At 35.7% G+C, this 12,233-nt stretch overlaps 1 protein-coding gene across 1 annotated transcript in view; it reads left to right on the forward strand.

The window, feature by feature from the left end:
- LOC102804076 (uncharacterized) overlaps positions 1-12,233 on the forward strand; it is a 29,707-nt gene that overhangs the window by 2,563 nt on the left and 14,911 nt on the right. The window contains exons 2-8 of the mRNA XM_085508569.1: positions 848-950; positions 2,212-2,360; positions 3,323-3,394; positions 4,393-4,510; positions 7,125-7,875; positions 8,062-8,213; positions 9,334-9,441. Of these exons, the coding sequence (XP_085364695.1) occupies positions 908-950; positions 2,212-2,360; positions 3,323-3,394; positions 4,393-4,510; positions 7,125-7,875; positions 8,062-8,213; positions 9,334-9,441 (1,393 nt within the window). The 5' untranslated portion in view covers positions 848-907. The remainder of the gene's footprint in view (positions 1-847; positions 951-2,211; positions 2,361-3,322; positions 3,395-4,392; positions 4,511-7,124; positions 7,876-8,061; positions 8,214-9,333; positions 9,442-12,233) is intronic.

Genomic DNA, 12,233 nt, shown 5'->3' on the forward strand with positions numbered 1-12,233 from the left:
TACCTATTTCTTCAGTCCTGTAATTATGTGTACAATATGTATGTAACAAATATTTGGTCTACATTTTTATACTACTAATAATGGTCAATAACCATTAAATTTATCAGAGTGGATGTTCATTTGAGGTGACTACCAGTACATCATTCTGATGTTTATGCATTAATATTCTGAACTGCAGGTGCAGTCACATTAGGCCCCCAAAAAAACAAACTTATGTTGCCCTCAAGCTAGAAAATTGGCTCGGTCGGATTTTTTTTTTTTTTTTTTTTAAACTCATGAAAACGAAGGGTATTGTAAATAACGCATGCTATATATTAAACACAAAAATCAAAGTGTTTCTTTCAGTCTTTTGTATTTAAATACAGATCTACCCGAGGTTCAAAGTCGCCACTAACCCCTCCGGGGACCCTGGGGATTAAACAACGGTCCGGGATCGTTAATTTTTAGACGAAACACTTTTTTACTGCTTAAAATGGTGAGTTTTTAATATTTGGATCTATTGAAAAAAAACACAAAAAAAAACAAACAAACATGCGACCTGATATTCGCTGAGGGCAACAAAACAATTTTTTTTTTGGTCTTACATCAAAATGCACACTAAATATTATAGCTATTAAATATATGGAACTGCATGGCATTTCCATTGTATTTGCAATACCTGCCAAGTTCCTCCAATTTATGCTGGTGTCACCTGCATTCAGATGGATTTCAGTGCATAAAATCACTCACATTTTATCAAAGTGAACAATCTTTTTATTAAACATACATGAACATAAGTTTGCAATTGAAAATGTTGCAATATTTTTCCAGAACAAGACATGAACAAATGTCCACAATTTCTTTATAGGTAGTGGTCCAGAAATATCAGTATTCTACCAGCTGCCAATTTATACATGTCCTTTAGATAATGTCTGAATGTAATACATCTATGCCTGGGAATGTTGTTTCAGGTAAGTTGAAATTATAGTATGCTATATTTTAATATATAATGTGGCACTGTCTTGTATGTCAGATATATGATTCTTAGAACAACATGTGTATAGTTGCATATTACCGGGTTTTGCCATAAATTTGCGATTTCACGGCTGCTGGGCCCTTATTTGGCGTTCAAAATTTCAAAAAATGATCATCAAATATTTTTTGGGGACTTATATTTTCATTGAAAAATCCACCTACGCCGACTTTCAATGCCGACAATTGAACCACCCAAAATCTAAAATTTTATACATTTTTTTCTTGCTGGATTAAAAAGTAGAACGCCTAAAATTTCATTACAGTGTCACTAAGCACATCTTTCTCCAAAATAAAGTCACATTAACGAGCCTTGTGTGCCAAATAAATTTTTTTTTTTCATTTTATTAGTAACGAAAGTATATTCTAAAAGAAGTTTCAAATAAAAACAAACACAACTGAATTGCTTAGTAGCAAATGATCGGGGTAGAGCAACCCGGTCATGCTTTATTTCGCAATTGTTGATTATTACCTAGTATTGATTGTTATGAATTGTATGAAATGCAAATAAATTTCAATTTTATTTCATCTTAAACAAATGATTCCGGTCGCATTTTAAATGCTTGATGCTGTTGAAATGAATTTCCGAATATATGTTTTGACCTGTGATGGTGTTCTTTGACCTGATAGGTCAAATCTCCTATTAACCAATCAAAATGATTGATGATACCTATGTGTTCAAATTACCATAGCTCATTTAAATATGTTAATGTTATTGAACGCAGCTAGTCACAATAAACTTCAGACTTGTATACTAGTCTGAGAATAATCATCCTACTCTTGAATAGGCGTCAATGACTACAGTGAAACTTTTAGACATCAGAAAAGATTAAAATAACATGTTAAAAAAATGCTGAAAAATTTCTTTTTCTTGGTCCCATTTTACTTTTTTTAAAACCCAAACTGCCGTTCAACGGCCCAGGGCGATTTACAGCAGTAAATTTGTATCTCTACAACAAATTGCACTGAACATATTATTAAACACTTTATTGGTTGAATGACAAAAATATGATTACTATGTAGCGAATTAACCTTGGCTGGCAAAAATTAATGTGGTCTATACTTGTACATGTACTAGCTTGTATGTTACTTTGAGGGGAAACTCCTTGGGAATTTGTGGAATTCTATGCCTTCATGAAGTTCTAACCCTGATGTCAGATTTATTAATATTCTATGCCTATATAACTATATATAACATAGATTCTGAAGAGAACAAGGCACTAGAAGAGGAATATATAGAAGAAATAAATGAAAATCCCAGCAAGGAAAAAGATGACAAAATTGAAAAAAGCATGAAGAAAACTAATCATCAAGATAAGATGCTAAAATCATCCTTCACTGCACCAAAAGTATGTGAAACTGATGCCTTGTAAACATTTGATATTTAACTCTTATTTACTTGCACCACCACCAACCAATTCTTATTTGATTTTAATTATCTGTGAACAGTATTATAGGATATTAGTTTATTATATTTATTAGTTTTATATAAAAAAAAAGAAACCTTTTGCTAGGAATTTGCTAGGAGCTTGTGTAAATGCAGGAAAAATAATGATTGGGTAGCCATAATACAAGCAGAATTGTTTTTCTATCAACTCAAAAACCATGAACCTGAATATTCAAGACAAGCTGTTTTACTGTCACCGTCATATTGTTCAAGACATCAAATTAGCAATATTTCTGACTGATTTGCAATACATGTTTGGAGATCAATTGGAACAAGTTGAGTTAAACACACCTCAACAGGAGATGTCAAACTATTAGTGAAGTCCTAAAACATATATATAATATAAATGGAAGATGCAATTACCTTTTAATATATTACATCAGATTGTATAAATTAATTGCTGTATGACAATTTTTAATGGCAAAGTTATCCATATATATGTTCTGACACAATCTGACATGTCAGGACAGTTGCTGGTGTGTCTAGTGAATGGCATAATGCTAGTACCGTAAAATCTGTATTAGAAGCCGCATCCCTAATAGAAGTCGCACCCAATCTTTTTGTACAATTGAGAACCAAAAATTCATCATTTCTCATATGTGTAGATGCTCTAATAGAAGCTGCATCCCCTCTGTTGCATTGTACCATTTTAATAGAAGCCGCAGCTTCTAATACAGATTTTACAGTAAATGCTTGCATTTAGCAGAATAGCACACCCTCATAAAATGGTTTGATATAATCAGTTCTCTCAGTTGAGGCACACATTGCAAACCAGTCAGCATCTTAGCTGCCAGTGTTGCTGTTGTGGTGTTCAGTACAATGTGGTGGCAATTAATTCAATCTGTATTTCTGTATTCTTAATAGCAGAAAAAAGCTGGTGAAGATGTAACTGTAACAGAGCCTGCTGCGTCTGAAGAAAGCAAACCTAAAAAACGAGTATGAGTTTATTTCAAATTTATGATTGCCATTTCAAATTTGTACTTGTCATCTTACAGAAGTTGCAGTTCCTTCAATTATAATGAATTATTGAATTCATTGAATATAAGGTTATCACAGGAATACCACAAAGTTTGCAAGAAGGTAGTATGGTGATTTGATCTTGTACTGCCTGATGGCATATTTTGCAGTATACTTGTGACCTTATTATTATACATCTTTTGTTTGTTTGTAGTAATAATTTAATAATATTTAACAGCCAAATAGCCAATTTTGCTCTGCAAATCTTTGCGTTCAATGACAGGATTGTATTTCAGTCACTTGCAAACATTTGAAACATGTTCAATGTTGGTGAAAATTAGAAGGGAAATTTACATGTTTGTAAAAGTGCAATTAAGTTTTGGAACAAATTTAGATACAACTTTTTATAGTATGGTAAATTCTATTGTTTTCGGTACTAATGTATAAAAATTTCTTTTATTGAGGTCTGAAAAAATATACAAACACATATCAACACATGTATCATCACAAAACATAAATGTTGGTTTCATTCCAGATCTTGTGTTAAAGTTCATTCTCAGCAAGTTTAAATTTCATGGATATGTATTTATAACAATATATATATGTATATAACCATATTTATTCACAAATATAGAAACTTTTTGAACATGATCAACTGTCTTAATTTGATATGATGGTTTAATATGCTGGGTGCCAGATGTATGTCCTGTTTATTTTTTGCGTTTCATCTAAAAATGGCTGGCAGGTGGTAATTTTTTTCATGGTTTTGCATATCTGAAGTTATTTATCAGACATTATTATTACCAATTTGATTCAAACTAGATCAATGCATTTATTGAAAAGGGAGCATATAGATCATGGCATTTTATTCGTCATATATTAAAGGACAAGAACAGAGGAGGCTGGAAATATTTTTAAAGACATGTTTTTATTATCTCAGTAAGAAAAATACATACTTTATATTCATTCTTTCTGAGGGTCCTAAAAAGAAAGAAGGTACAAATGTAACAAAAGTGAAGTTACCTATCATATCATACAGTGATGAAGAATATGACAAGATTTTTGATGCAGTTTTGAGAAGATGTGCAGAAGAAGGTAATGAAATTTGTATTTGTTAATTTTCATGAGCTGCATGATATTTTCAAAATACACATGTGTGTTATTGTAATGTGATTGAAAAAACTCAAGGATGTAGTAGAGGTTTTCCGAAAGTAAAATACATATTAATTATATTCCTAGAGGAATCATTCTAAACCATTTCAACATATATATTTCATGAAAGCCAGACCCTAAATAAAAATCAATATTAATGCAGACGCAACCCTCAGTTGGTCATATGATCATAAATAGTAAATAAACTCATTGTTGAGACTTTGAATCAAAAGAAAAAAACGGATATTGCTGTATCTGTTGGATGGACTGACACTGAGGACTGAGAGTGAGTTTGAAATTTGTGTGCAGATAAATAAATGGGATACCACAAACTAGGTGTTACCTTGTATCGAGTAGGTCGGCTCCATTTTAATAATGAAATAAACATTGTTTAGAATTTAGGAAAATCTATGAACATGGCCATTTTTAATGTAAAATTGAGTCGTTTACAGCCAAAAAACCTCTACTACAGTAAATCATTAAATATGTCCACAAATCGCAAGGACCTCTTGATACTGCCAGTATCAATTTCTTGGTTTGAATCTGGAGAACAAACTAAGTGGAGAAGGTTTCTTGGCCGGCACGCAAGTTATTTTGTTGTCAATATTCTCAGTCACATTATAGTACAGTACAGTGATCTCATCATTGCTTTCAAGTTACCATCCAAACATGTATACTACCTTTTTTCACTTTATATTGTTACACTAGGTAACACACTTCTTTTTAATAATATCATAGTTGTTTGTGTTTTTTTTTTTTAATATATTTTTTTTTAAGTAGTTTAAACTTTTTGTTCCTAGTAACAAGTAGCTCTAAAGTTTTAAGGTATTTTTAATATATTTTTTTTTTTTCGATTTATCAGATACCTTTTTTCTAGATATTTTTCACTTTTGTCCCCATTTCCAAAATTCAGCATGAGTGCTACCATTTCACCGTTTAAAGTCGGAAGTTGGAACATTAACGGTCTGAAAAATAAAATTAATGATGATGATTTTATACATTTTACCTCATCACATGACTTAGTCTGTCTACAAGAGACTTGGCTACACAGTAATAGTAATATAAATATTTCATGTAGCTTAGCTGAATATGAATTTGTACGTCAAGACCGATATAGTTACAGCAACAAAGGGAGAAGAGGAGGTGTTGCTGTACTATTTAAACACAGGTTTAAAAAACACATCAGTGTAGTTAAAGGCACTTGTAATAATTTTCTTTGGTGCAAAATCGACAAGTCTATATTAACAACAAGTAAACACTTGTTTATTGGATGTATCTATATCCCTCCAGAATACTCGCCAATTTATAGAAAAATTGATTTAGACCTTTTCCAAAATTTAGAAAAAGACATAACTAAATTTTCCTCCTTGGGCGACATATTAATTGTAGGCGATTTCAATGCACGCTTTAGCCGCATGAATGATATAGTTGATGATGAACATAATCAACATATACCAGTCTCCGTTGACTATGTAGATGACAATTTTAGAAAACGAAATAATACTGACGTTGATTCGAAATACAGCATAAATAAATTTGGATGTAACTTAATCAAACTTTGTTTTAACTGCAATCTCATTATTCTAAATGGCCGTACTGTCGGAGATTCAATGGGAAAGTTGACGTGTCATACACCACGTGGTAGTAGCACCGTAGACTATGCACTAACTTCGAAACAGTTTTACGATAATATTCAATATTTTAAAATCCAAAACACTACCCATATTTCGGATCACTGCTTGTTTTCGCTCTCAGTTAAAGTAAATAACTATAATACTAAAAATATCCAACAAGGAAACAATTATAATCTAGAGGCATTACCAATTAAATATATCTGGGACCCTGCTGGAAAAAGTAATCTATTATCAGCTATGCAGATAGCGAAACACAGAGAAATCAGTGAATTCCTGAATAAAGACTATAACTCTGAAAATCCCGCCGTTGCAGTTTCCGATTTTGTATCTCTAATCTCGTCTTTAGCAGACAAAAGCTTGAGAAAAATAAATCAAAAAAGAAGAAAACATATGAAAAAGATAAAAAGAAAAAAACATGGTTCGATCAAGAATGTTGGTTACTTCAAAAAGAATTCAAAAGTATTTCAAACCTTTTAAAAAAATATCCCAGAGACCCATTTATTCATGGAAAATTCTTCAAGGAGAAAAAAAAGACTACAAAAAATTTTGGAAAATGCTGCGCCAAATGGGTAATGAAAATACTCATAACACTGATAACACTAATGACTCAGTAGCGCCTAACGAATGGTTATCCTATTTTAATAAATTACTAAATCCATCCTCTGAGTATAAATAACATAAATAAAAGTGATTTAGACGATGAAATAAACTCTGAAATATATCGATTGGAACACCATTTGGATAATAACACTGAACTCGACAGACCAATTCTAAAAAGCGAAATTATAAAAGCGATCAAACAGTTAAAAAATAACAAGGCGTCAGCGGAAGATGGGATCTCGAATGAAATAATAAAAAATCTTATCTGTTAAACGCAGTACATAAATTGTTTAATATAATATATAACAAAAGCATATTTCCAGAATCCTGGAGTTCTGGTTTAATAGTTCCAATTTTTATATCCGGTGCGAAATCAAACCCTGCAAACTATAGGGGCATAGCAATATCGAGCTGTCTCGGGAAACGTTTCTCAAGTATACTCAACGAAAGAATAACAGGATTTCTGGACAAAAACAACATTCTTTCTAATAACCAGTTTGGATGTAAAAAAGGCTGCCGCACAACCGATAACCTTGTCATTCTTAAAACAATAATCACAAAGTACCTGTACCATAGCGATCACACCAAAACAACAAAGGAGTGTAACAATAAATCGCAAACTAAGAAACCAAACAAATTATACGCATGTTTTGTCGATCTAAGGAAAGCGTTCGACAGTGTCTGGCATGAAGCCATGTTTCTAAAGCTACTAAAGTCTGGTATTACAGGCAAAATATATAGACTAATAAAAGACATGTATAGTAAAGTGAATTACAAAGTCAAAGTTGGTGGGGGGCTGACAACATCTTTGACATCAAAAGTAGGAGTAAAACAAGGTTGTAACCTGAGTCCTACACTATTCAACCTGTTTATTAACGACATTCCAAGAATCTTTGACTCACCGACATGTTACCCTCCTACTTTAAAAGATAGTAAAATTAGCAGTCTTCTATTTGCTGATGATATAGTGATTTTATCAGAAAATAAGACCGGCTTACAAAATTGTTTAGATAACTTATCCACCTACACAAAACAATGGAGACTATCAGTCAACACAGAAAAACTAAAATTATGGTTTTTAACAAATCGAACAGACTATTAGAAGATAACAAATTTTTTTTATGAAAGCAAAGAAATTGATATTGTTAAAAAATTAATTATCTTGTTATCAAAAGGTCAAAAGGCCATGTTCTCTTTAATAGGGAAACTAGGACAAAATCCTAATATAAATATAAAAACATTGATGTCCTTATTCCATAGGCTCGTAAGACCTATTCTGACATATGGCAGTAATATATGGGGCCATGATAGTTCTTATAAATCGGAAGTTGAAGATATCCATTTACATTTCTGCAGATTTATTCTCGGTATCAAGAGAAACACTCCCATAATGGCAATATACGGAGAATTGGGTGAATATTCGCTACATTTATTTATACAAAAACAAATGATCAAATACTACAACCGCGCAATAAACTCGCCTAACGTACTAATTAAAGAAGCAGCAATACTAAACAAGCAAATGAACAGTAAATGGTATATTGCAATAACGACACAATTAAACAACATCAATGAAAGTGACACAATTAACTTGGACAGAATAACAACAACTGCTGAAAACAAAAATTTACAAATACAATTGGAAAAACAATTTAAACAGTACTGGAAAAAGAATTGAATAATGATCGAGAGGGTAATAAATTGAGAACATACAGAAAATTTAAAAATAAATTTGAATTAGAAAACTATTTGATATCACTGAAAAATGTTGAACTAAGACAAGCATTATGTAAAATTAATAATTTTGATAATTTTACAATTAATGAACAATTTGCACTGACAATGAGTTATAATTTTACCTCATTTCATATCACACTCGAACAATTCAATAAAACTGCCCTCGACTAAAGACAGCAACACCTCCAAAATTTGTAACCCTTAATGCATTAACGCATTATTATTGTTATTACTTCTTAACAATGGTTTCTTCTACCTTTATTATTGCTGTTAGTGGGATTTATTACTATTCATGTTTTTTTTTGTTTTTTTTTATTTCGATTATTAATATTATTTTTTTTTATCATTACTTTAGTCTTAATTAATTCCTCCTGGGGAATTTTACGTGTTTAATAAAATATAAAGTATAAAGCAATGAGATTCACTGTCTGACTTGGTTTTATAGTAATATGACATTTGCTTTCATGTAAACTAATTAATTTCACAGAAAATTGTGTTATAGCACATCAACAAAAGTTGATTTGTGTTATGAACCTCATTAACTGTTTAGTGTAAACGATCCAATATTGGCAATAAAATAAACAGTTTAAATTACAGCTCCATTCATGCACAACTCACATTAGAAGGTGCAATTTAACAAAACACTACAGGAAACGAATTAATCATGTTACACTTGGTTAATGCTTCTATATCTATTAATACTGATATTGAAAATATTGATATTGAAAATGTGGTGAATGCTTAAAAGAAATATATTGTTAATTACTATAAATCTGATTTTTTTTTCTATCAAAGGATTTTCTGGAATATCAGTTGCCACTACAAATAAACCAGTCACTCAAAAGGATGTTCAGGAGCCACAAAAAGATGACTTTGATGCTTTGCTTGATGAGGATGTTGGAGGTGAGGTGTTCATATAACTTGGGGGTCTTAATCTCTGCAGTTTTCAGGCACAATGTAGTTATGTGCTCTAGATGAACACAGTATGTATACAGTACTCCATACGATTCTACCATCCTCTGTCTTTATAGGGATGATGATATGTATTGGCCAAATTAGTTTCGTTTTCATTCTGTCTGTGCTAAAGTTAGTAATATGGTATTGACTAGCAAAAATGCAGAAGATTTAAAATTACTACAAATTAATGATACTTTTCTGAGCGAAGCTTGTTTCCATGGGAACAATGACATTGTCAGGGCCTAAATTTAGGCAGAGGGTTCTCCGAACCCACCTATTGACATAGCTCATACCCACCATAGTCTCCGGTCAGTCAAAATGACTATTTTGAACTGTGGGCATTAATCAGCGATTCTGCCAATGACAGAGAGATAAAATCTAGGTCAGGGGAAGTCCCATGACCCCAAGATTTTTTTCCCTTACATCAGGAACCACGTGACCGAGGAAATGTGGCAACACCACCTCACCTTGACCTTCACTCTGGTTCCTTTCTCTCCGCATCGAGGACTAGACCAACGCTACGGAAAGAGTGGGTGGTTGGGGGGGGACCTGGAGTCTATGGTGGGTGTGAACTATCTGAATAGGCGGGTTGGAAGAACCCTCTGCTTAAATTCACTATGTTCAATTACCCACTAAGACTCCGATCAGTCAAAATGGCTATTTTGAACAGTAGGCAGAGTCAGACGCCAATACGTGGCGGGTTTTCCGAGCAAACAGAAAATGATGAAAGTCTTTTTTCCTAGTCCGGGATGATACACTCTATAACTACCACTCATCACCTAGCTAAGACCGCAAAAGAGGGTGGTGTCTTACCTTGCCTGTGCTGTCCCCAGAGCAAAAAGCCAAAACTGCTGCTACGGTCACAGGGTTCGGTGTACCCGAGAGCTAGACCCAAACCAAACTCGGGGGGTAGTATGCTTTCGAAGTAAACAGTTCTGCATGAGGACATGAGGAAACTTCAAAGAAGTGCTGACGGTAGAGAAATCTGTCCGCAAAGTTGCTGAGACCGACTTGCCTATGCACAGGGACCCTTGTGGTCGTTTGGGCTGGGTCAGCAACCAGAGTCTGACCCGCTACGACAGGATCCAACCTAACAAGGCCCTCCTGAATGAATTAGGCGTCTCTTGGGTAGTAGTTGAGAAAGACGTTTTGCGATCTCCAGAAGCCTGCCCTCAGTATATGTTGTAGGGGGCGCCTGACGCTAGCACTAGTGAGTTAGCAATTGCACAGAACTCATGCACTCGTACTGTCTCTGCAAGCTCTGTGTCGAGGAGGTTAAAGTATTATAGATCTCTCGTCGTACAGTACAGTCTTGAATCCCTAGTGCTTGAGGGAAGGGGACAAGGCCTGCCTGTAGCCAACGATCCCTGCGTAGGACAAACCCACTTCGTCAAACAGGAGGACGAAGGAGTCTGCTACCTGGCATGGATGGCATGGATCGATCTCCCTTCAGCTACTCCAATGAGTGTATGCTCGCCACCTTGAATTGTAGGCAGCATTGGTAGGATCTCTATTCGCCCTGGCCAGGACGTTGGCAGCCTGCTCAGACAAGACTTTGTCTGTGCGAGTCTAATGAGAGCCTCTATGCGTGTAAGAGATACACCGCTGGGCTCGTTGGTATCTGCCGTCTGGTTGGGACAGCAGGTATACCTTGGGCTTGTTCATCCAATAGATGCGCTCCCCAACCTTGGAGGGAGGCATCTGCTACCAGAGTCATAGCTGCGGCGAGTGGATTCAAGGGGGACCCCTGTCCGAGGTTGGCCAGTGACAACCACCAGGGCAGGGCTTCCTTCGCTTGGTCCGGGATCAATACCCGCCTGTCTAGTTCCCATAGGAGAGTTCGGTGTTGTAACAACAAGCGTTGTACCGGGCTTGAAATGGGTATACCAAGCCTAGCTCTGCATCAAGCTCTATGTCTCGGAAAACCAACTGTTGCGTTGGGTAGGGATGGGACTTGTCTGATTCACTAAAGAGCCCAACTGGTGAAGTAAATCCTGTGTTAGCCCTACTTGCTCAGCTAATAACCCCTTGCTTGAGTTATGCAATAACCAGTTGTCTAGATACGGACTGATGTGTACTGATGTTTGGTGAAGCAGCAGCACCAGCTGTTCCATCCATTCTGGCATAACCCGAAGGGGGGGGGGGGGCACCCGACATTCAAATGATTGGCCCAGCTGGGCGACTCGAAGGGTGCATCAGTATGTGCTGGTAGGCCCCGCTTAAGTCTAGTGAGGCTAGCCAGTCGAAACGGTGAGTGGAGAGAAGAACTCTGAATGGCGTCTCCATGCGGAACAGATCAAGGAGCACGTACTGATTCAGTCTGCCTAGGTCCAGAACTGGACGCCCGCCACCTGTAGATTTGGTACTACGAACACATTTGAGTAGAAGCTTGGACTCAATGCCGGCTGACCTACCTTGTGTGTGGCGCCCTTTTCCAGCAAACTGTCTACTTCCTGTCTGATTGCTTCCGTTTGGTCTCATCCCACACTTTGGGGTCTGATCCCAAAACCACACCGTCCGGGTAGCGTTTGGTCCAGCGGAAAGTGTTGCATAAGATTCACCCCACCCGGGGGCCTTAAGCATTACCTCCTCCGCGGCTGACCAACATCCGTCTATCAACACCGTCTGCGCGCCCTGCGCCCCACTCAGCACTTGGCCAGACAGGGGGAGACGTGCCAACGTGGTTGCTTTGGATCCCGGCGCCTGTGATCCCATAAGCGTTGAAGCAACAGTAAGTG

The sequence above is a fragment of the Saccoglossus kowalevskii genome, chromosome 15 (assembly GCF_978046115.1).
Source record: "Saccoglossus kowalevskii chromosome 15, keSacKowa6.1, whole genome shotgun sequence".
NCBI classification, from domain to species: domain Eukaryota; kingdom Metazoa; phylum Hemichordata; class Enteropneusta; family Harrimaniidae; genus Saccoglossus; species Saccoglossus kowalevskii.